The 27,106-nt window shown below is 34.9% G+C and overlaps 1 protein-coding gene across 2 annotated transcripts in view; it reads left to right on the top strand.

Moving 5' to 3' along the window:
• Positions 1-27,106, top strand: part of dor (vacuolar protein sorting-associated protein 18 dor) — a 201,594-nt gene that overhangs the window by 92,294 nt on the left and 82,194 nt on the right. For both annotated transcript variants that reach the window (XM_090390559.1, XM_090390558.1), the window contains 5 exons: positions 705-762; positions 5,841-5,944; positions 7,153-7,213; positions 8,191-8,255; positions 10,826-11,147. In XM_090390559.1, coding sequence (XP_090246685.1) covers positions 705-762; positions 5,841-5,944; positions 7,153-7,213; positions 8,191-8,255; positions 10,826-11,147 — 610 coding nt within the window. The remainder of the gene's footprint in view (positions 1-704; positions 763-5,840; positions 5,945-7,152; positions 7,214-8,190; positions 8,256-10,825; positions 11,148-27,106) is intronic.

Raw genomic sequence — 27,106 nt, 5'->3', positions numbered from 1 at the left:
CGAAATGAAGCCTATTGGCTCTTTATTTAAGTAATTTGTGGGTGCACCTTTTTGACAACTCATATAGCAAAGTATATAAGTTCTCTTCGCTATAACCTCAGTATTATCTAGGTCTACCTACTCACTGATGAGACCTCAATAAAGGTCGAAACCGGTCTGGGTAGTGACCTTCCACCATAATGTATAACATCATACATCTCCTAGGAGATGTATTTTACATTATGGGAAATACTAAGAATAGTGATCAGAACTTTACCCACCTTTGCTACAAGTTGCCCTAGTGTTGAACTATGTGCTTTAGCTTACTACAATCTGCCGAAACTTTTATAGTTTGCTATATTCGGCATGAAACTCCTTGATTCCTATCTTTGAGTTTCTTATTCGGCTTTGAAATAATGTGAGATTTAATATCCCCTTAATTAATTTAAATAATGTTACATTGTTGAAGTGAAGGCTATTTGCTCTTTATTTAAGTAATTGATATTGTCTGTTTCTTTTTTCATGCAACTTTAAAAAGTTGTGTTTTGTATATATTTTCCATTCTCCTGAAAGATTCATCTGTTTGTTAACATAATGGCAGGATTTATTTTAACAAATGGACTGTTTTATCTGTTCTTTGATATAGTTATGAATGAAAATAAATAAGTACTGTTGTTGACTTTCACATCAAAGTACAAACTGATATAATTTTTTTATGTTTATAGGCTGAAAGTATTCTGTATGCTGAATAAACAGTTGGTTCATGAAGATGTGTTTATTGAGGTAAGTCTGAATTAATTCTTAATATCATTTTACAAAATTCATAATCTTTTAGCTCTTCAGAAAGAATAACAGATTGATACTATTTTTAAAGCAACAATGAAAAAAAAAAAATTCTTATCACCAAATCATTTAAATTATAAAACAGGAATTTACCTTTTGTGATACCTTTTTGTAGTATAACTCAGATTCTAAGCCTACCAGGAACACAAGAAATGAATTTTCTAGACTATCATAACTGAGCTGTTTTGTGTGTATGTGAGAAGGCAGGGTTGATCTTTTTTTCTCCTCTCACAGAGAGGAAAAAATATGCATTACTTTACTTTGAAATAAGCATTTGAACATCCTCTGATTCAGAACAAAAAATATATTCCTGTGGTTGCATGTGGCCTAGATTGCTATATATCCCTTCATTTGACTGCTTATCTGTATACTACCAGTGGTACATGGAGAACTTACTCTGAAAGAGATGTTACCAGAATGCCATAATAATGACAGTCTTGCCTTTGTTACATTTGTTAAAGACCACATCATCCAAAATCAAGTTGGATGGCTGTATTGGCCTGTGTGTGTAGGTTTGCTGTAGACTGTGAAGGAAAAGCAGCCTGAGAGAAGACAAAGGAAGAGTTATTGTTTTGAATCTCGATGGTAAATTGAATACGTTTGCGTTGTTTGTTCAGGTGGCTTAGGAATGTATTTAATGTTTTGCGGTCATGGGATCAAATGACAAAAATATCAACATATCCTCATGGGTCTGTTTTAGGGCCATTACTGTTTAACTGTATGTTAATGATATTGGCGAAGATTTGGATGGAGATATTCAGTTGTTTGCAGATGATGCAAAGTTGGGAAGAACTAATGAAGAGTAGAGAAGATGTTGTGGTCTTACAAGAAGACCTTGAATAAATTGAGTGAATGGGCACGGGAATGGGGATGAAAGTTCAATGTTGCAAAATGTAAGGTTTTAAAATTTGGGAAACAAAGACTTGATGTACAATTTTATGCTCGGTGGGAATATATTATCGGAGGTGGAGGAAATAAATCTTAGGATGATAGTGGATAAGGATCTAAAATTTAGGGGATGCATTGCCAAAATTGTGAGGACAACACAAAAACTTCTGGGAATGATGCAGAGGACACTGACTTGTAGAAGTAGGGAGATTCTTGTTCTGTTGTATAAGGCTTTGATTAGGTCACACATGGACTACTGTGCACAGATTTGGTCACCTGGTTTTCAAAAGGACAAAGATATGTTGGAAAGGGTCCAGAGGTGACTAGGTAGTTTCTGACCTCTGGAACGTTGAATATGAGGAAAGGTTGAGAAGATACAATTTAGAGTCTAGTAGATAGGAGGAAGAGGGGAGATATGATAGAGACCTACAAGTTAGTAAGGGGTTGTTATAGGATCAATGTTGGAGAGGTTCTACAGAAAACAGTGGGAGATCAGGGGAAAACTAGAGGTCATCCCTGGAAGTTGTATAAGAAGGGAGTGAGAAGCAGGTTTTTTGTATGCAGAGTTGTGAATGCCTTGTCTGAGAGTGTAGTGTCTGCAGAGAATTTGAGTGTGTTTAAGGCACGGTATGATGAACTGTGTGTGTATGATAAAAGGACCTTCTAGGTGAGTCTTTGACTCCATGGGGTCTTGGTAATAATAATATCTGAGCCAGACTTTGGGCTTTAGACTTGCTGAATCTAGAACTTATTACTTGAAATCTTTCATGTAAAAGTTAACTATAGGGGAGAAAGTGGTGAGCCCATGGCTCTACTTTCCTTTTGCAGGTAGAAATTATTTTGCCACACAAACTACCTGATGCAAAGTACAGGGTGTTCGGGATAAATTTGACATATTTATAATTAATTATATTTTTCCGTAAGTTACATGTATTAACACACACTTCTCTTCATTTAAAAGTTTGGACCCTTCTTCATTCATATACAAGATGTCAGAAAGGATGGATAGCTGGAACCCACCTGAATCATGGAAGAGAATAACTTGTATCATGATGATTCGTGCCCGCCATCAAAATAAGGATATTACGACTGCTGCCCAATGCTCCCTGAATACAGTAAAAACAATCAGGCATGAACTAGAGACTTGCAATGGTGACTACGAGGATGTAGCAAGAAGAAAGATCCCTAGCAGACGATCTGATTGCGTTCGTACAGCAGAATTCCTCGCAAATCTGCAGGAACAGGTGTTGAAGAACCCTGGCATTGGAATTCGGGCTTTGTTCGTGGAGTTGCTAACTGTAGTCAAGCCCTGGATAACAAGGGTAGCCAATGGTAGGCCGTATGTATGGCAGCAGGATTCGGCCCCTTGCCACACCTCTGGGAAAAGTCAAAAATGGTTGTCTGAAAATTTCTACGACTTCACCAGTCCAAATGTTTGGCCTCCAAACTCCCCAGACCTCATGGATTATTTTGTATGGGGCGCAGTTGAAAAAGACACCAATCGCACTTCCAGTAATACAAAAGCCCAGTTAATGGATAAAATTAAAACAGTTTTTGCGGCCCTTCCCAGGGAGACTGTAGCATCAGCTTGTTCGAGGTTCCGAAGCAGAATTGAAGCTGTGATCGATGCTAATGGTGGTTATTTTGAGTAAATCTTGTTGATAGTATTGTAATTAACTCTGCCTGTAATGTTTTTTTGTCAATTCATTAAATTTAATAGATACAAAGAAGATTTTCTTTTTCCTTATGAAACTGTCAAATTTATCCCGAACACCCTGTATGTGGGTAAAGAGGGCATGTGATATCTTGCAGAAATATGTTCTGTATGAGGAGAATAGTGTTATTGATCAGGACATCAGTGAAAGGGCAGTTATGTCAAAGCTGACTAATATGTCAACTTTTTATGTAGAGGGAATGACCTACCTACTCCTTGAGTGTAGCTGCTAGTTTCTTGGCTAAGTGGGGCTGTCAATTCCTTCAACTATCAGTTATAGTGGTGTGTTTGTTTTGTGTATTTTAGGCAGGCCATAAATTCTGGGAGTGCAGGCATAATGCAGTAATTGCTGTTTAATTGTTTCCTCTGGCCACATGATCACTGATTTCATTAATTCTGTTGTTTTCTTTTTGATGTGGCTTGTAAGATTGTAGTTAACCAGTTGGTATGTGTTGTGGTTGGTTGGATACAATTGTTTTTTTTTTCAGGGTATATGCTGTCCAATCAAGAACATCGATAGTATTGCCTTTGTAATAACGGTCTGGTTATTTCTCAGAGAAACGTTGAGTGTTATTTTCATAATTAGAAGTGATTACTCCAACACGTATGATTTTTGTCTCCATAAATTCTTCACAGTGAATGCGAACCACTGTGTAACCTTAAAAGAAATAATTTTGGTGTAGTTTAAAGAATGTCTGTTGATTTTTTAAATAAGAAATGAATGTGTGTGAAATTTTTTCTGAGGTCTTCCAGATGTAAGGGATGACAATAGATTTTTTGTGAATTGGATGTTGGGAAGCATTGTGTGTGGTGGGTTAGGTGGAGAGTTTGTTGAAATATTATGTAATTGTAATCACTTAAAATGACTAATTTTGAGTTAAGAATTTAAATAGCATATTTTTTCATCACAGTAATTTATTGGTAAACTGGCAATCATATGTGTATATATATTTTGTTGTATTTATTTATTGAGCATCATTCAGCTCACTTTCAGTGCTGTATCCAGTTTAAGGTTGCCAATTTGTTGTGGCTCAGGAACAGTTGCTGCACCACTTTATGAGACATTCTTAGATTTAGCTCTAATAGTATTTTGGTATGTTGCAGTACCTATACTCCCTGCTTTTTGAGTGATTTTAAAGTTCTTAATTATGTTATAGGAATCTCTTGCTTTAGAAATTAAGTCAAATGGAGCCAAACATTCAAATTGCTGTGGCAATTTGAATATCAAAATTGGTGAAGCATTGTATGCATCATCATTATTATTATTATTACATAACACCTCCAGGGAGTCCAAAGACTCATTGAGGGAGGGCAACTACTATACAGCTCTCTGTCTCCACCAACTACATCTACCATCATCATCTACACCAACACCATCTGCTGGCAACTACCACTAGTATTTTCACAGACAATCACGAACATTCATTATGTCCATGGCAGGATTTGACCCCACAGCTTTTTGGCTGGAGAGCGGATATGCTAACCACTCGGCCAACCAAGCCGGCCAAAATTATTTAATATCCAAAGATCATTCATAAATATTCATGATATAGTTAAGTAAGGACGGAATAATCTAAAATTATTTAATAGGATTATAAGCCCATAGTAGATTAGTACTGAGGGGTGACTATATATTCTCAGAAACCTTACTCTGGAAACAAACTACGATGATACGTTTTCAAGACATGTCAGGCTTCCAGTAATCATATGTTGGTCTCTTGCTATAGAAATTAAGTCAAGTCATTGACTTAATTTCTATATCATGGATTAATTAATCCTTAGCCCATCCATAGTACTTACCTACTTTCTTCATGCCCATGGCACAAAAGGCTAAGATCAGTCTTCTCCATTTAACCATGTCTTGCAACTAATTCTGCTGGTCTCAGCTCTCCCAACAAGACTTATCTCTTTATTTTTCTGTCATTCTCTGCTAATTTAATTTAGTTCTTTTCCTTTTTCCTTCTGAGATCCATGTCAAAGCTACCCTTGAAATCCCTCCTTTGTCTATTCTGAGTATATTATATTAATATTAAAACAAATACTTGACTTTGTTTTAATAATGGAAAAATCCATTTGAATTTTTTCAAATGAGGTCGTAAGGACTTTAAGTCTGAAGCATCCAATACATGAAAAGAATAATTGTTTATGCTTTTAAACTGACATGCATAATATTATGCAAGTGAGTATCTTGAAAATGACTTTCATTATCCGATATTTAAATGTACTCATTGGACTGTAATCTTGAAAGGATACTTTGAATATATATACTCTTTGGTTTACAAAAAAAAAAAAAATCGGAATTGGCTGCTTTAAAGAAAAGAGTGAAAAGACTAAATCATTCACTATTATTTATTTTCTGAACTATAACTGCTGCATGATTTATTAGATAAGCTCGGATGTTATCTTTCATTTTCAGGGTGATCGACCAATGTTGGGCATTGTTAAAGATCCTATTAGAGGCACGATTTGGGCCTTTGCTGAAACTACTGTATTTTGGTATAGCATTACTCGAGAAGATAGGTACTTTTAATTTTATTGCCTTATCCTCTATTTATATTTGTTGATGTGAAAAAAGATATGTTTATTTTATTAAATTAGTTATATATCTCTCAACACTTTGCATCACATCCTATGCATCAGATGTGATGCAATTTTTTTTTTAATTGCATGATTGTGTGACAATCATATGATTCTTTAAAAAACGAATAAGTAAACACACACACAGTCAGTTCCTCAACTTATCACCACTCATACTAATGTGTTCACCAAATACTACCTCAATTCTGTAACTCACTTCTTGTCTTTAAGGCATATTATTTAAGAAATACCATACCTTTGTTGGGTTATTGGTGCTGTTGAGCATAAAATTGAGAAAAACCTTCAGACTTTGGGAAAAAATACAGTATCTTGCTAATTAGAAGAAACACACGTATAAACCACAGTGAAAATTATTTAATTGTAAATATTTCATCCTAAGTATCTTAGGACATCATCAGTACAGTATTTAAACAAAAATTAGGAATAACATACAGTTAGGGCGCATGATTACAATAGAATCTCATGAAAACGTGCATAACGTGCTAAAGTAGTAAAAAAAAAAAAAAACGTTAATTATTTAACACAGTTTTGTATGATAATTTCCCATACTTTAGGAATAGTAAGAACGTCGTTGCGGTTTAGGTTTGGTCTGTGTAGTAGGGCTTCAGAACTTTCTTTGTATAAACGTTCATGTTTAAATATAGATCTATGTAAAAGTTTAGCCTTTTCCCAATGGATCCTGTGGTTTGGATTTTCAATTCCGTGTTGAGAGAGGCCAGATTTCTGCTCCTATAATGAATCCTCCAATTAATAAAGCAGCAGTTTTGAAGAATTACACTTGCTCCATGCGCTTCCAGCTGATTTTACTGTTAAGCATGCAATGCAAGCACTGCATACCCATGTTTTATTATTTGTTAAAATGCAGTACTCTATACAGTAATTTTATGCTAGAATTTGTATGTTACTGTAAACAAAGAGTAAAATTAGTTAAGAAATATAACAAAACAGATCTAGACATTTTAACATTGAGGCAGGTTAATTGTTAACATAGCCTTGTCTGAGGTTAGCATTTCATATGATACACAGAACTGGCAATAGTATTAAACAATTACAAATGTGTTCAGATTGATGCCGATATAAATCAGTAATCTGGAAAAAAATATTAATCTCAGTCTCACTCTATTTTCTAGGAATATTTGGGAAGTATACTTAGAAAAGGAGGAATATGAGTTGGCAAAAAAGTACTGTAAGGTTAGTTTTTTTTTTTACACACCACTTTTTGTTATGCATCACAATAAATTTTTATTTTTAGTATGATTAACATAATCTTGCTACATTTTTCTATGACAGTGGAGAAATAAGTTCATGACTTTAAATTAAAGATACCAAGAAATTATATACTTGGTTTAATCTTTTATCCAAGTGTAAGCAGACAATTATATACTTGGTTTAATCTTTTATCCAAGTGTAAGCAGACAAAGTTTGCACCTGAAGTATTTTCAGGACTGGGGAAACTCTTATAAGGAAGTTAAGACTTCACATCACTTGCCTTAGTATCCCATAATGCAAAGCACATCTCCTTGCAGACATGCACAATGCTATGCATTATGGGAAGGGTCACTATCCAGACCGGTTTCGACCTTTATTGAGGTCTCTTCAGTGGGAGGCAAGTGATGTGAAATCTTAGCTCCTTATACGAGTTGCCCCAGTCCTGAAAATTAAATACCTCAGGCGCAAACTTTGTCTGCTTACACTTGAATAAAGGATTAAACCAAGTATATAATTTCTTGGTATCTTTATAGTATAACCAAGTGAAAAAACTTCCAACAAGTTCATGACTTTTATGGATACGTAACTTTATCATATGAAAAGTTTGTTTTTTAACCATTGATCCAACAGTCCTCTTCAGGAGAGAAGAAAACTACACACAAAATAAGAAAATACCTGAATTTTAAACCTCATTTACCAACAGTGACCATTTTAATTTTTTCATCAGAAAATCAAAATTAAATAAGTTACAAATTAGTAAATTAATTTTCATTCAAACATGTTATTATAAGTCTAAATAATTTCACATTCAACAAGCAACTTACACATAGAGAATTGCTACATTGTATGTAGCGATTCTGTATTATTATTTAAAAAAAATATTATTTTTAATAATCTTAAATTCTTGTAATATTTTTATTTGTAGACTGTTAATTATATGTTTGTTTTAATAAATACAGAATGAACCACTAAAGTTGGATAAAGTACACTCTTGTCAAGCTCAAGATTTGTTCAACAGAAAACAGTAAGTTTCAATATTCTGTTTTAATATGTTGTTACATAGATTGTTTTCGAATATTTCAGATCCTCTAAAAGCCAGCCTGGTTGACCAGTTGAATGATGACCACTCTCCAGACAGCTGTAGGTGCAAATCCCACTATGGCATGGATATTTCTGAAATTTTAAATGGTGTAAGACCACTACCCTACTGATTAAAGACATGAAATAGCTGGTTTAAAAAAAAAAAAAAAAAAAGTAGAAAGCTGCATTGATCGAGAGAATGGTGGAAACAAAACCATTTTGGAATGCCTTTTAAAATGGACTGAAATACTAATTTATGGTTTATATCAAGATTATGGCAGGTTAGTGTGAAAAGTCATTCTGGAAAGTTAAATGTTTAGGTTTTATCTATATATATCGCACCACATAAAAAGGTAGTAAACTTTTCATTAGAGAATGGAGTGGGTGTGGGGGGGTGAAGCATTTATTAATGTTTTTCTTAAATATTTGTTAATTGTAATCTTGAAAAATCTGAGTAGAAATAATAGAGGTAGAGAAAAGAATGAAAGTAACAAAAGCTAAAAGCTTTAGCAGGTTTGAAATTGGACTGTATATGAATGCTGACTTGCTGCTTGTGTATTTATGGGTTTAGAGAAAAGTGGAGGAATCATGGATTCTGGTTTGGTTGAACAGGGTGAATGAAAATACTTATAGAATAAAAGTATAAACATATGCAGTGAGAGCAGAATTAGTAAAAGAACTAGATCCAAATTGCTGTCTTCTACATCACAGATTTTTTTTTAGGGAATTTTTTGGTATACCATTTACAAAATAAGGTAGAGCAGATTAAGAATTTGCATAAAGTAAAAAGCAGTTCAAGAATGTTGCAACAGAAGAAGAAGAACAGCTGAATGCCAGTCTTATTTGATTGCAGTGGTAGTTGTAGATATAATGTATTAATGACTCTCTGTAAAGGACATAAGTGGTAATTCTATAAAAAGATATCTAATCATCTGAATATCTGGGTATTATCATATATTCCATTAGGAGTTATAAAGGAGATATGGATGACACAGCACAGGGAAAATACGATGTGGCAGGCATCATACCAGTTTCATATAGTTTGAAACTTTGAATATTGGAGCACTGAAAAGTTTGTGAAATAGAGGATTGAGTATATCAGCGTTTCCCAGATTTTTCCTTCGACGAACACTTCACAAATCCTGAAATTTTCACAGAACACCTTGGTTATTTTGTAATGTATTAATTTATAATTAATTATGGCATAATCATAAAGAAGAGTATTGGTACACCTATGTATACTGTGTGACATGTTGACAAATATAAAATTACATTTAAATCAATTATCAATCACTGGACTAATGAAATCTTATAGCATATTATAGTTTCCTCAGGCCAACATCATTAAATTAATTTGTGCTGATTTTCATTGACATATCCCATTCTGATCACCAAAAATTTATAATATTATTATAAGTACTTACGAGTGAATGCAGACTTTTCCTCCTGTGTACTGCTAGTTTTCCCCTCCTTTTGTACATCCTGGAGATCGCTTTGTAGGCTGGAGGTGGATGAATCACTATCTCTTGCGTCACAAACACCTTCAATAAGAGATTTCTTAACACCAAAATTAAACCAAGTCCCTTGTCTCTTATTCTTATTAAAATTTAAATCTATAGGCCTATTACTTTTAAAAAATCACGGCACTAAGGTTTCGAAACAAGCACTTTCACCCTACAATACGAACTTGCGAAAAAAGTATTCAGTATTACTAGATTTGAGAATCGGATACAGACTACCTTGATCTTCAATTTCAGTGGAAAAATTTTCTTTATATGTCCTTGCTGATTGGTCACTAACATTTACAACACAGATGTTATTTCGTTCAGTTTTGAGAACAGAGGATACAGTGCCCATTGTTGTAATTGCCTTGCAAGCAATTTTTCTGACCAGTCATAAACAGCTGTATTCCCTTTCCCAAATGTTGAAAGATTTCGATGTGTGAAAATTAACAATAATTCATGAATATGTCCATGTTTAAAAATATGCAGCTTGGTCACTGACATTTGCAACACAGATGTTATTTCGTTAAGTTTTGAGAACAGAGGATATGCCACCCATTGTAATTGGCTTGCAGGCAATTTTTATGACTGTCATAAACAGACAGTATTCCCTTTCTCAAATTATTTAAAAATACACGGCTTGGTCACTGACATCACGGAACACTTATTCACTTTCCGTGGAACGCAGTTTGGGAAACTCTGGAGTGTATGATCATCCACAGAACTATTGATAAGATTAGCAGTCATCAAAAGAAAGTCATTGACTCGAGGCAGAAAGGATTGGTAACAGACTCCTGGGCTTCATTATATGTAGACTAAAGTATATGTTATTTAAAATTTTTATTCTTAATTTTAATCAAAATTAAAATTTTTTAAATAATTAAATTTAAATTGATCATTTAATAGTGAAATAATTATTACATGAGAATAGTGACATGATTTTAAAGTCAAAAAAGGATTAAAATTAAATTTGATAATTACACTTAATTATAATTCATTGCACTAATTTCAGATATGAAGAAAGTGCAAAACTGTTTGCCTTAACTCACAAGTCTTTTGAAGAGGTTACCTTGAAATTTTTACAAGAAGAACAAGAAGATGCACTTAAAATTTTTCTCCTCAAGAAACTTGAAGGATTAAAACCACAAGATAAAACCCAAATAACTATGATTGTATTTTGGCTCTTGGAAATATATCTTAATCAGATTGGAAATGTCCGTAATGCAAACAAGGCAAATGAAAATAAAACTGATGAGAGGAACAGAGCTGATTCAGAACTCTATTTTCAATTGAAATATGAATTTCAAAAGTTTCTTGGACAATCTCGTGTGCAGGTTTGCTATATATTTTTTGTAGAATTGTCATAAAATGTATATGTTTTGCATATGATTAATGGTTATTTATTTTTTTAAAAAATTAACTTACAGAAATTATTTTATAATGCAAATAATTAATATTTTTTCTGATATTAATCTATTTCTTACTTGCAATTAGGGACCTTGTTTATTATAATTTTTAAGACTTAGATTTGATATGTTTGCTTATGTGCCACTTGAAAGAATGTTCTTTGCTGACTTAATGTATATGAATCAATCTGAAATTAATAGAAATACTCTAGAAATTCAGCACTCACTCCATAGAACTTTGAAATCCTAGTTTAGATTTCAATAATAATTGGTTTGGCTCTTCCCCCCACAAAAAAAAAAAAAAAAACATTTGTCCACTTTGAATCTCATTCAATTAGTAAGAATATGCTGCCCGTTGTTGTAATCGGCTTGCAGGCAATTTTTATGACTGATCATAAACAGACGGTATTCCCTTTCCCGAATTACTTCCATGTTTCAAAGCTATATAACTGAGAGGAGACCTCCACGTAGCCTTTAAAGGAATGCAGAGAACTGATCAGGGCTTCTGACCTAATGTCCAATCCTCACCTCCTCGTGGTGCACCCTGTTAGTTATCTCCTGAATACTGAACGAACAAGGATGGGCTGGCAATTTGGTATTTAGTCGATCAAATTGTATTCTTTATTGGCTTAAACCAAAATAAAAAAATGATGGTACAACATGACAGAATTTCATGCCAGCTGGGACGTTGCCCGGTTAAACAAGGAACCTGTTGTTTTTGCCAGGAAACCAGGGCAAACAGCGAAAAGTTAGCTACTGGAAAAAATCCTAAAACATATCTCTACTCAATATCACCAGAGTTCGAGATTGGTACTATCAACATAAGAAGCCTGAATAGCAAAGAAATGGAGCTAGCTGAGGAATTAGATAAGTACCAGATCGACATAATAGGAATGACTGAAACAAAAAAGGCAAAAACTGGTAAGATCTTTCTGAGCAATAAATACAAAATGTTATACTCAGGCAATGACAGTCAAGGAAAACAAGGAGTAGCCATAGTGTTCGACACAAAATATGAGGCAAATCTTCTTGAATGGCATGCAATCTCAAGTAGAGTGATGTGGGCAAATATCAGAATGGGTAACTGGATAATGAGACTTACTTGTGTCTATGGTCCCACAGAAGGTTCTACTAAGGTAGAAGTGGAGGAATTTTTTGAGGTTTTAGAGAAAGCAACTGACACAAAGAAAAAGGAATAGTTGGTCCTTGTTGGGGATCTAAATAGCAGAGTAGGAAATGATTGTCAGACATGCAAAAATATTTTGGGAAAATTTGGAGAAAAGAGCAAAGCTAATAATAATGGCAAATACCTGTTGGATTTCTGCTCAGAACATGGACTGGTTATTACTAACATCATGTTCCTACATAAAAATGTGTACAAGTTCACCTGGAGAGAAGAGACAAGGAATAAGAAAAGTCTCATTGACTATGTTATTGTTGATAGTTATGTTTTCTCACTGGTGCAGGACACCAGAGTGTACAGAGGATTTCAAATTGGAAGTAATCACCATTTTTAGTCTTCAGCAGGATAAAATTGAATTTCATATTCAAAAGAATAACATGTAAGAAAGTTTTAAAGAGAATAAAAGTTGAGCAGCTCTCAGATGTGAACTGTAGACTAAAATACAGAAAGATTATTAAAAGAAAATGAAAGAGTTTGAGAACAGGAATCAAACCTTGGAGATTCAGTGGCAAACTCTGAAGAAAACATTGATTGATTCTGCCAGAGAGGCATGTGGTGAGGTTGTGTGAAGGATAGAGAAATCAGAACTCCATGGTGGACACAGGAAGTTAAAGAGTTAAAGAACAGAAGAAAGCATATCAAAAGTTCCTGGAAAATAAGTCAGCTTGTGCTCTTAGAGAAGGTGGCAAAATATTCAGGTTGTTGAAGCAGCTTAGGAATGGAGGAAAGAGTGCTGTAAAAGGAGTTAGATATGATAAAGGCGACATGAAATCAGGAGAAAAAGATATCATTGAAGTATGGAGTAATTACTTCGAAAAATTGCTAAATGAAACAAGCAGTGATGACAGCACGGTGGTAAAAAACACTGACTAGGCATGCAATCAGAAATACATATCCATACTTGAAGTAGAAAAAACCATTGAAAGCCTGAAATGTGGAAAGGCAGCAGGAGTAGATGATATTCGACCAGAAATGCTCAAGTATAGAGGTATAAAGTCTTACAGTGGCTGCACTGCATAGTTCAGAAGGCCTGGACAGAGGGACGAATTCCAGATGATTGGAGTAGGGCTCTCATAGTGCCCATATATAAAAAGGGAAACAAAAATGAATGTGAGAATTACAGAGGTATTTCTGTACTGAGTGTTCCTGGTAAGATATATGCAAGTATACTTGAGAAATGGTTGACAGGGATTGTGAAGAACAAGCTGGATTCAGGCCAAATAGAGTTTATCAGGATCAGATTTTCACTTTACGACAGATAGTTGAGAAATCATGGGAATATAACAAAGATCTGGATTTAAGTTTTGTAGATCTGGAAAAGTCATATGACAAGGTGCCAAGAGAGAAGCTATTCAAAACGCTACAGTTATATGGTGTCAATGGGACATTATATCAAGCAGTACTTTGTCTGTATTTGAGTTGTAAGTCAGCAGTTAGAATTGGAAGTTCAGGAAGATGGTTTAATGTTAAATCTGGTGTGAGACAAGGATGTACATTATCCCTTCTGTTATTCATTATCTGTATGGATCACATTATGAAGTTAAGTGATATTAAATATCAAAATTGGAGATGTTAATGTCATCTCTTTGCTTTATGCAGATGATATTATACTTCTAAATAAATCTGCTACAAGTCTGCAAGATTCCCTGACTAAATTGAATAACTGTTGTAATAGATATGGTATGAAGGTCAGCAATAACAAGACAAAGACAATGAAAATAGGCAGAAGCATTGAAAATATAAACATTGAATGGAAAATTTGTGAATGGAGAACCTATTGAACAAGTAAAACATTTCAGCTAGTTATGCACAATTTTTAGTGAAGTTGGTGAATTAAATATGGAAATAGACAACAGAATCAACAAAGTTGGTATGGTAGGCAGTCAACTGAATAAATTTATATGGAATAGGAGAGATATTAGCCAAATCCCTAAATTAGCTGTATACAAGACAGTATTCAAGCCAATTTTAACTTATGAATCTGAGCTGGGTCAGAAGTAAAACACTTGACCAAAGACTGGAGACTGCAGATATGAGAGTCCTGAGAAAGATTATGGGCATGAACAGATGGTATCAGTGGCAATATTATATTAAAACGAGGATATTAAGAAAGAACTTGCCACTGTCAGCATCCAGGAATGTGTTAGCAGAGCTAATCTCAGGTGGTATGGTCACTTAAATAGAATGGGCGAGGAAAGATTAGCAAAACAAGTGTTCTCTGCCAGGTTGGCAGGAAAAAGACCCAGAGGAAGACCAAGATATCGTGGATTGAGACAGTAAAAAGTGCCTTAGAAGATAGAAATATAAGATTTGATAATGTTGGGGTCTTGACAGGTAACAGAATGATTTGGAGGAAAATTGTAGATAGGAAGTTATTAATGATGTAAATTTTTATGTAGTACTATCATATCCTGTATACCTCTTGAGGGTATATATCAGGAATTTGATGATGATGATGATATTTTATCAAATGAAATTCAATTAATTTCATTCTTTAAAGTTCAGGTCACAATTGTAGCTCCAAAAATTTGTTATGCATAATTCAACATACAGGGTGTTCGGGATAAATTTGACATATTTATAATTAATTATATTTTTCCGTAAGTTACATGTATTAACACACACTTCTCTTCATTTAAAAGTTTGGACCCTTCTTCATTCATATACAAGATGTCAGAAAGGATGGATAGCTGGAACCCACCTGAATCATGGAAGAGAATAACTTGTATCATGATGATTCGTGCCCGCCATCAAAATAAGGATATTACGACTGCTGCCCAATGCTCCCTGAATACAGTAAAAACAATCAGGCATGAACTAGTGACTTGCAATGGTGACTACGAGGATGTAGCAAGAAGAAAGATCCCTAGCAGACGATCTGATTGCGTTCGTACAGCAGAATTCCTCGCAAATCTGCAGGAACAGGTGTTGAAGAACCCTGGCATTGGAATTCGGGCTTTGTTCGTGGAGTTGCTAACTGTAGTCAAGCCCTGGATAACAAGGGTAGCCAATGGTAGGCCGTATGTATGGCAGCAGGATTCGGCCCCTTGCCACACCTCTGGGAAAAGTCAAAAATGGTTGTCTGAAATTTTCTACGACTTCACCAGTCCAAATGTTTGGCCTCCAAACTCCCCAGACCTTAACCCCATGGATTATTTTGTATGGGGCGCAGTTGAAAAAGACACCAATCGCACTTCCAGTAATACAAAAGCCCAGTTAATGGATAAAATTATAACAGTTTTTGCGGCCCTTCCCAGGGAGACTGTAGCATCAGCTTGTTCGAGGTTCCGAAGCAGAATTGAAGCTGTGATCGATGCTAATGGTGGTTATTTTGAGTAAATCTTGTTGATAGTATTGTAATTAACTCTGCCTGTAATGTTTTTTTGTCAATTCATTAAATTTAATAGATACAAAGAAGATTTTCTTTTTCCTTACGAAACTGTCAAATTTATCCCGAACACCCTGTATGTATGTATGGCATACATCAATAATGGTTCCTGCATATCCTAGTGGTATTTACAATGCCAGAAGAAACAAAAGTTTGATTCTATTCAAATGGGAGCTTTTATTTTTCTTAGGCCTTATTTTTTTTTCAGGTAATTTCTGAGTTAGTCCAAGTAAGTAGTGCTTCTTCTTCTAAAAGAAACATGGTTTTTTAACCCCTCATGCTTGAAAAAGCAACTAGCAACTTACATGATAATACTAGTTAGAATTTGGAACACAAGTCGATCTTAGTTGTTTCCCAAACTTTTGCCTTCTCACCTGAAAAACACTAGAGATCAGTTACCAAAAGTTAAGACTAAACAAGTTCTGCTGCTTCCTTTGGAGTATAAAAAGAGAGAAGGAAAGCATATAGCATGATAAATTATACTTATTCCTAAGGGTTCTTAAAGATCAAAGCCAAATAACTGAAAGAAAACCTCCACATAGACTTTAAGGGATGCAGAGACCTGACCGGGACTTCTCACATAAAGTTCAATCCTTGTATTCACATGATTCTTCCCATTAGTAGGTATTCACTGGATACTGAATAAACGAAGATAAACTAGCAATTTGGAACTTAGCTGACCAAATTGTACTCTGGTTATTTAAACCAGAAACAAACATGAGATTTCATGCCAGCTGGGATGTCATCTGGTTAAGCAAGTCCCCCCTGCTGTTTTTATCTGGGAACCAAACAGCAAGAAGTCAGCTACCAGAACAAACACAACATTAGCAGAATTGAAGCTAGGAACAATCAACATAAGGAATATCAATGGAAGGAAATTGAACTTGCAGACAAACTGGAAAAAGTACCACATAGGCATAATTGGTGTTATTTAGACAATGAAGACTAAAACAGTGAGATCTTATTAAATAATGTAGAACATTACATTTGAACAGTAATGATCAAGAAAGGAAGGAGTAGCGATAGCATTCAAAACCAAACATGACAAACTTCTTAATTGGAAGTCAATTTCAATTAGGGTTATGTGAGCAAACTTCAAAATGGTAGAATGCATGAAACTAACTTATTTGTGTCTGTGGTCTCACAGAAGGTTCTTCTAAGGAAGAAGTAGAAGATTTTTCAAGTCATTAGAAAAGGCAGCTGACATTAATAAAAAAGGAAAAGCTGGGTTTTTTTTGTTGTTGTTTTTTTTTAGTATCTAAACAGCAAAGTTGGAAATGAACTTCATCAAGCATATAGAAGAGTCTGGGGAAAATTTAAAGAAAAGGACAAGTCTGATAATAATGGTGTAAGTACCTGTTAGATTTCTGTTCAGTATATGGACTAGTCATCACTAACACCATGTACCAACATAAAGATATACACAAGTTCATGTGGAGAGAGAAGACAAAAGAAATAAAAAAAAAATCTGTCATTGACTATGTTATTGTTGTAGAGTTAGCTTCCTGCTGGGTCAGCATACAGAGGATTTGAAATTGAAAGGGATCATACAACTAAGTGATGATTCCTTCCAATTTCATAACCTCTTACTTAAAATTAACTGGGATGAAAATGAATTTCATATTTAGAAAGAACAACATATAAGAAAGGTTTAAAAATAATTATTATTAAAGTTTCTGTATTTGAATCTACAGTTCACCTCTGAAAGCTGCTCAACCTTGATTTGTTTTAAAACCTTCTTACACACTCTTGTTTTCAATATGAAATTCAATCTTATCCTGCTCAAAACTAAATAGTGATCACTTCTTGTTTCAAATCCTCTGTATACGCTTGTGTTCTGAACCAGTGGGAAAACATCACTGTTGACAATAACATAGTCAGTGAGACTTGTCTGATTTCTTGCATCTTCTCTCTATTTGAATTTATGCACGTTTTGATGTTGGAATGTGGTGTTAGTAATAACTTGTCCATGACCTGAACAGAAATCCAGCAAGAATTTACCATTATTATTAGCTTTGTGCTTTTCTCCAAATTTTCCCCAAACATTTCTATATGTCTGGTAATTGTTTCCTACTCTGCTGTTTAGATCTCCAACAAGGACCAACTTTCTTTTCATTTTTCTTCAGCAAGCTGCCTTCTCTAATGCCTCATTAAATAGATTCCTCCATTTCTTCCTTGGTAGAACCTTTGTGGGACTATAAACACAAGTCTCAATGTCCAGTTCCCCATTCTAATATTTGCCCATATCACTCTACAAGATATTGCTTGCCATTCAAGAAACTATCTCATATTTAGTATTGAATACTATGGCTCCTCCCTCTTTTTCCTGATTGTTATTGCCAGAATATAACATTTTGTATTTGTCACTTAGAAACATCTCACCTGTTTTTGTCTTCTTTGTTTCAGTCATGCTTATTATGTTGATCTGGTACCTGTCCAATTCTTCTGCTAGTTCAATTTCTTTGCCATTCAGGCTTCTTATGTTGATAATACCAATCTTGAACTCTGTTCCAGTAGCTGACTTTCTGCTGTTCACCTTGGTTGACTGATGAAACAATGGGGGCTTTGTTTAACTGGATGACACCCCAGCTGGCATGAAATTCTGTCATGTTGTATCATTGTGGTTTAAGTTGATAAGAACAGAGTTTTGTCAGCTAAATCCCAAATTGTCAGCCCATCCTCATTCATTCAGTATCTGGGTAGATACCCAACAGGGTGCACGAGAAAGTGAAGATTGGACATTAGGTCAGAAGTCCTGGTAGGTTCTCCACATTCCTTAAATGCCTATGTGGAGGTCTCCTCCCAACGATACACCTTTGACCCTTAAGCATGTCCTGATAAATGAAGAGTTTGAAAACAAGACCCAAACCTTGGAGATTCAGTGGCAAACCCTGAAGAAAACATTGACTGATTCAGGCAGAGAGGCATGTGGTTGTCTGTAAGGATAGAAAAATCAGAACACCATGATGGACTCAGGATGTTAAAGAAGCGGTCAAGGAAAGGAAAGCATATGGAAAGAACACTTGGCAAGTGAGTCAGCTTGTGCTCTTAGAGAATACAGTGAAAAATGTAAGAAAGCAAAGCACTGTGTAAAACTAACTAAACAAAAGTCATGGGAAGACCTTCGTAAGAACATGGAAAATGGTGGCAAAATATTCTGTAAACTATAGAAAAAAAGCTACTGTAAAAGGAAAAAGGTACTGTAAAAGGAATCAGAGATGATAAAGGTGACATGAAAACTGAAGATAAAGATATTCTAGATGTCTGGAGTAATTACTTTGAAAGAGCTGCTAAATGAAATGAGCACTGTCAGCTGGTGGTAGAAAACTTCCCAGATATTTTCAAATATGGAGGTATAAAAATTTTATGTGCATATTTCAGAAGTTCTTCAAAGTGTCGAATTCTGGATGATTGGAGCATAACTCGCATAGTACCCATCTATATAATGGGAAATAAAACAATTTAAGAATTACAGAGGTATTTCCCCTACTGAGTGTTCCTGGTAGGATTTATGCAAGCATATTTGAGAAATGGCTAAGAACAATTGTGGAAAGGAAGCTTGGTGAAGAACAAGCTGGATTCAGACCAAATATAGGTTGTCAGGATCAAATTTTCACTTTAAAGCAAATTGTTGAGAAATCTTGAGAATATAACAGGGATTTTTATTCAGGTTTTGTTGATCTGAAAAAGGCATATGACAATGTGTTCTTCAAAACACTACAGTTATATGGTGAATGCTCTTCAAAACACTACAGTTATATGGTATAAATGGAACATTATATCGAGCAGTACGTAGTCTCTATTTAAGCTATAAGTCAGCAGTTAGAAGTGAAAGAGGTACAGGATGATGGTTTGAAGTTAAATCAGGTATGTGATAAAATTGCACATTATTTCCGCTATTATCTGTATGGATCACGTTATGAAGAAAAGTAGTATTAAATCTGATATCAAAATTGGCGATGTTAATCTTAGCTGTTTAATTTATGCAGATAGTGTTATTATTATGTAACACCTCCAAAGACTCATCAAGGGAGGGCACCTACTCCACAACTCCGTTTCCACCACTCAGTCCAAAAAATACAGCTAACTGCAACTACCATCATCATCATCATCATCTACTGGCCACCACCACTAGTATTTTCAGAGAAAATCGCGAACATCCATGCCCATGGCAGATTCAAACCTGCAGCCTTTCGGCTGGAGGGTGGATACATGCTAACCAATCGGCCAACCAAGGCTGGCTTGTGAATAAATTCAGTACAAGTCTTCAAGATTTCCTGACTAAATTGAAATAACTGTTGTAGTAAATTTGGTATGAAAATCAGCAATAAAAATACAAAGACAATGAAAATAGGTAGACACAGTGAAAACATCAACTGTATCCTGAATGGTGAACCTATAGAACAATTAAAATATATCAGCTATTTAGTCACAATTTCTTGTGCAGATGAGAAATTAAATTTGGAAATATACAACAGAATTAGTAATAAATTTATACGGAATAAGAAAGAAATTAGTCATCATCATCATCACCTGACATGTACCCTGAAGGGATGTACAGGATATGATACTACTACATGAAAAATTTACATCATTACTAACTTCCTATCTACAATTTTCCTCCAAATCAGTCTGTCACTTGTCAAGACTCCAATATTATCATTATCAGATCTTATATTTCTATCATCTAAGGCACATTGCACCGTATCAATCCACCTATATCTTTGTTTTCCTGCTAACCTGGCAGAGAACACTTGTTTTGCTAATCTTTCCTCGCCCATTCTGTTTAAGTGACCATACCACCTGAGATTAGCTCTGCTAATGCATTCCTGGATGCCGACAATGTCAAGTTCTTTCCTAATATCCTCATTTTTAATATGATATTGCCATTGATGCCATCTGTTCATGCCTCTAATCTTTCTCAGGACTCTCATATCTGTGGTCTCTACTATTTGGTCAAGTGTTTTACTTCTGACCCAGCTCTCAGATCCATAAGTTAAAACTGGTTTGAACATTGTCTTGTATACAGCTAATTTAGTGTTCCAACTAATTTCTCTCTTATTCCATGTGAATTTATTCAATTCACTTCCTACCATACCAGCTTTGTTGATTCTGTTGTCTATTTCCATATTTAATTTACCATCGTCACTAAAAATTGTGCCTAAGTAGCTGAAATGATTTTACTCGTTCCACAGGTTCTCCATTCACAACACAGTTGACATTTTCAATGATTCTGCCTATTTCATTGTCTTTGTCTTTTTATTGCTGACCTTCATACCATATCTATTACAACAGCTATTCAATTTAGTCAGAGAATCTTGCAGACTTGTAGCGAATTTATTTAGAAGTATAACATCGTCCGCATAAAGCAAAGAGCGGACATTAACATCTCCAATTCTGATATCATGTTTAATACCACTTTCCTTCATAATGTGATCCATATAGATGATGAATAACAGACGGGATAATGTACATCCTTGTCTCACACTAGATTTAACATTAAACCATCTTCCTGTACTTCCTTCAATTCTAACTGCCGACTTACAATTCAAATACAGACTAAGTATTGCTTGATATAATGCCCCATTGACAGCATATAACTGTAGCCTATTGAATAGCTTCTCTCTTGGCACCTTGTCATATACCTTTTCCAGATCTACAAAACTTAAATATAAATCTTTGTTTTATTCCCATTGGTAAAGTGTTTTACTTGACCAATGGGAATAAAACAAAGCAAAATCTATATAAGCTGCAAGCTTGCATAGATTTTGCCAGGGACATTCAGTAGGGAAATACCTCTGTAATTCTCACATTCAGTTTTATTTCCCATTTTATATAATGGGTACTGTGAGGACTCTACTCCAATCATCAGGAATTCATCCCTCTGTCCAGGCTTTCTGAACTATGCAGTGCAGCCACTGTAAGACTTGTATACCACCATATTTCAGCATTTCTGGTTGAATATCGTCTACTCCTGCTGCCTTTCCACATTTCAAGCCTTTGATGGCTTTTTCTACTTCAAGTATGGATATGTATTCCTGACTGTATGCCTGTTGACTGTTTTTTACCACTGTGCTATCACTGCTTGTTTCATTTAATAATTTTTCGAAGTAATTACTGCATACTTCAAGGATATCTTTTTCTCCCATTTTCATGTCACCTTTATCATCTCTAACTCCTTTTACAGCACTCTTTTCTCCATTTTTAAGCTTTTTCGACAACCTCCAGAATATCTTACCACCTTCTTGATATTTATTTTCTATGTTCTTGCCAAAGTCCTCCCATGACTTTTGTTTAGCTAGTTTTACACAGTGTTTAGCTTTCTTACATTTGTCTCTGTATTCTCTAAGAGCACAAGCTGACTTATTTGCCAGAAACTTTTGATATGCTTTCTTCTTTTCCTTCACTGCCTCTTTAACTTCCTGTGTCCACCATGGAGTTCTGATTTTTCTATCCTTGCAGACAACCTCACCACATGCCTCTCTGGTGAATCAGTCGGGGTTTTCTTCAAGGCTTGCCACTGAATCTCCAAGGTTTGGTTCCTGTTCTCAGAAAGAAATTAGTGAAAACACTAAATTAGCTATATACAAGACATTATTCAAACTAGTTTTAATTTATGGTTTTGAGACCTGGGTTAAAAATAAAATGCTTGATCAAAGAGTGGAGACTGCAGATATGAGAGCTCTGAGAAAGATTAGTGGGATGAATAGGACATCAGTGGCAGTAGCACGTTATAAATGATGATATTAGGCAAGGACTTGCCATTGTCAGCATTCGGGAATGTGTTAGCAGAGAGCTAATCTTAGATGGTGTGGTCACTTAAACAGAATGGAAGAGGAAAGGTTAGGAAAGCAAGCATTCTTTTCCAGGTTGGCAGGTTAAAGACCCAGAGGAAGACCACGATCTGGATGGATTGATACAGTAAAAAGTGCCGTAAAAGACAAAAATATAATATCAGATAGTGTTGGAATCTTGACAGATAACAGATTAATTTGGGAGAAAATTGTTGATCAGAAGTTATTTATGGTGTAACTTTTTCATGTAGTACTCTCATAATTATCCTGTACACCTCCTGAGGGTATATATCAGGAATTTGATGATTAAAGTTGAGCAGCTTTTGCTGGTTTTACTTTACTTTTTACTTAACTACACAAACATTATTGAAGAAAAAAATTAGAGTTTGAAAACAATAAATGCCAGCACTTTCCTTATGCAAGAATATAATTTTGCTAATTATATTCTTATTAGTGAAATATAATTAATTATATTTCATTAATTATAAGAGTGTTTTACTTCAAAACAATGTTTCAAAAGTTATTAATAACTATGAAGTTGACAAACCTATGGCATTCAATTTATGGCACCACTTAAAGGACCATCTGAAAACTCCTTATATTTCTTCAATTCATACGATAATTCATGGAAAGTGCATAATATTTATTCAAAGGCCATCATCAGTTGCAGTGTTAGTTAATTATAAAGTAGAGCACAAACAATGGATTGATTTGAAACATTGAGAGATATGTGATCTTTTACATAAAACAACAACAAGGTATAAACACTGTATTATTAATTAAAGAAAAAAATTTTATAATGTGTGATTAGACTAAGACTCCCATATCTTAGATAGTGAATGGCAATCATTCCGATTTAAGTTCAGACGGTGACGGAACACTTTTTTTCTTGTGTTAATTGAAAAAAAAAACATGTTACAAGTATCTCTTAAACAACACTTATAAATCCTTCACAGGGAAGAAATAACCAAGAATATTGTAGATTTTTTAAATTATCCATGTTGCAAGATAAGCTGCAAGCAAGAATATCCTTTCTTAAAAAATACTATGATCTCAAGATCATTCCCAAACCATCAGATCTCCCAGTGCACATATCTCTTTCAGCACAAGTCTATTGCTTGTTCGCAGTGAACTTCAAGCTACAAAATGTGAACTTGCTATTAATATATGTCATATCTATGTTTGGAGATGTTTCTAGGCAGAAGTTTTGATTTCCTTTTTAATATTAAATAAAACTAATCCACCAAACGCGTGGACAGACTTATGTGTTCGTCGAACATGTTGTTTATTATTTTAACGGTATAATAGAACACAGAAACTAAGTAAATAATTAATTTATTAACTTGATGCTGATATTTCGCTGGTATTATAACCAGCATCTTCAGAGCACAAAAACACTGTTTGTCACAATACGCGAGACTAAAACAACATGGTGTACTTAAACAAAATTGTAGCAGCAACACAAAGACTAGAGTCCTGATTTTGGTGCCCTCTATCTGAAAAAAAAAAAAAAAAAAAAAAAAAAAAAAACCACAAAAACTAAACAAAATACTAAACACTCCTAAGAAACCCCTCCCACCATCCACCACAGTGAACTACAACAAAACAGTCGCCATCCCTTACATTAAAGGCACATCCGAAAAGATCTCAAGAATTCTCAATAAACATAAACTACGCACTACATTCAGACCATGTAGCAAATTAGCCACCCTCATCCGCTCACCCAAGGACAGCATTCCTCCTTTATCACATCCAGGAGTCTACCAAGTACCCTGATCATGCAATCAAGCCTACTACGGTCAAACAGGAAGAACTGTGAATATCCGCATCAGCGAACATAAACGATACGTCCGGAAATATCATTATGGGAAGTCGGGCCTAGCAGACCATGCTCTGGATACCCCTGCACATAGGATCAACTGGAAAAACACAAAAGTACTACACAGAAACCCATATAAATCAGAGAGATTGTTCTTAGAGGCGACAGAAGCCCTAAAACACACTCCAAATCTCAACAAATATGGCTGTATTAACTTGCCGAAGATCTGGGAGACAGTCATATTAAGAAAAAACTAGCACTTTTCTAGGACTCTAGTAATATATGATAGCGTTTTTTTTTTTTTTTTTTTTTTTTTTTTTTTTCCAGATAGAGGGTGCCAAAATCAGGACTCTAGTCTTTGTGTTGCTGCTACAATTTTGTTTAAGTACACCATGTTGTTTTAGTCTCGCGTATTGTGACAAACAGTGTTTTTGTGCTCTGAAGATGCTGGTTATAATACCAGCGAAATATCAGCATCAAGTTAATAAATTAATTATTTACTTAGTTTCTGTGTTCTATTATACCGTTAAAATAATAAACAACAAAACTAATCCACTTTCTCTAATGAGAATACCAATAAACTACTTCATTTGGAAGTTTCATCTGTGTTACTGAAATGAAACCTGCCTAAAAATTCTCCTTAGTTGAAATTAAAGCTTTACAATCCTCAAGGGCCTCTATAGTCAATTTGGTATAGATGAGTCCTTTGATTGGAAAGACTTGGGTTTGAATCCTGTATATGATGTAAGGAACCTTTATCAGGTGTTTTCAATCAAATAGTGATTTAGCCAGTCTCATGCGAAGGTGGAAGGTTTTTTGTCCCTCCAAATAGGCAAGCCAAACCAGAAGAACACACAAAATATACAGATATATTGGACTCTTCAGGAATAAGGAGTAACCAGCCTATTCCATCAGATTTGGTTTCAAATACCTGCACAAGGAAGTGTGATTCTATGTGTAAGCATAAATCAGGAAGGACAGTCCTTAAGAAACAACAGCCATCTCATCATTACATCATCATCATCAAATTCCTGCCATGTACCCTCAAGGGGTGTACAGGATATGACAGTACTACATGAAAAAATTACATCATTACTAACTTCCTATCTACAATTTTCCTCCAAATCAGTCTGTTACTTGTCAAGACTCCAACATTATCAGATCTTATATTTCTATCGTCTAAGGCACTTTGTACCGTATCAATCCACCTATATCTTGGTCTTCCTCTGGGTCGTTTTCCTGCCAACCTGGCAGAGAACACTTGTTTTGCTAATCTTTCCTCTCCCATTCTATTTAAGTGACCATACCGTCTGAGATTAGCTCTGCTAACGCATTCCTGGATGCTGACAATGTCAAGTTCTTTCCTACTATCCTCATTTTTAATATGATATTGCCATTGATGCCATCTGTTCACGCCTCTAATCTTTCTCAGGACTCTCATATCTGCGGTCTCTAGTCTTTGGTCAAGTGTTTTACTTCTGACCCAGCTCTCAGATCCATAAGTTAAAATTGGTTTGAATACAGTCTTGTATACAGCTAATTTAGTGTTCCGACTAATTTCTTTCTTATTCCATATGAATTTATTCAATTGACTTCCCACGATACCAGCTTTGCTGATTCTGTTGTCTATTTCTATATTTAGTTTACCATCTTCAGTAAAAATTGTGCCTAAGTAGCTGAAATGTTTTACTTGTTCCACAGGTTCTCCATTCACAACACAGTTGACATTTTCAATGATTCTGCCTATTTTCATTGTCTTTGTCTTTTTATTGCTGACCTTCATACCATATCTATTACAACAGCTATTCAATTTAGTCAGAGAATCTTGCAGACTTGTAGCGGATTTATTTAGAAGTATAACATCATCCGCATAAAGCAAAGAGCTGACATTAACATCTCCAATTTTGATATCAGGTTTAATACCACATTCCTTCATAATGTGATCCATATAGATAATGAATAACAGAGGGGATAATGTACATCCTTGTCTCACACCAGATTTAAAATTAAACCATCTTCCTGTACTTCCTTCAATTCTAACTGCTGACTCACAACTCAAATAAAGACTAAGTATTGCTTGATATAATGCCCCATTGACACCATATAACTGCAACGTATTGAATAGCTTCTCTCTTGGCACCTTGTCATATGCCTTTTCCAAATCGACAAAACTTAAATACAGATCTTTGTTATATTCCCATGCTTTCTCGACTATTTGTCGTAAAGTGAAGATCTGATCCTGACAGCCTCTATTTGGCCTGAATCCAGCTTGTTCTTCACCAAGCTTTTCTTCCACAATTCTTCTCAACTGTTTCTCAAGTATACTTGCATAGATCTTGCCAGGAACACTCAGTAGGGAAATACCTCTGTAATTCTCACATTCAGTTTTATTTCCCTTTTTATATATGGGTGCTATGAGAGCTCTACTCCAATCATCGGGAATTCGTCCCTCTGTCCAGCCTTTTTGAACTATGCAGTGCAGCCACTGTAAGACTCTTATACCACCATACTTCAGCATTTCTGGTCGAATATCATCTACTCCTGCTGCCTTTCCACATTTCAAGCCTTTGATGGCTTTTTCTACTTCAAGTATGGATATGTATTCCTGACTGCATGCCTGGTCAGTGTTTTTTATCACTGTGCTGTCATCACTGCTTGTTTCATTTAGCAGTTTTTCAAATTAATACTCCATACTTCAAGGAT

The sequence above is a fragment of the Typopeltis vanoorti genome, chromosome 3 (assembly GCF_054136105.1).
Source record: "Typopeltis vanoorti isolate ZY-2024b chromosome 3, IOZ_Tvanoo_1.0, whole genome shotgun sequence".
Taxonomy (NCBI): Eukaryota; Metazoa; Arthropoda; class Arachnida; order Uropygi; family Thelyphonidae; genus Typopeltis; species Typopeltis vanoorti.
This window is presented reverse-complemented; position numbering and strand designations above follow the sequence as displayed.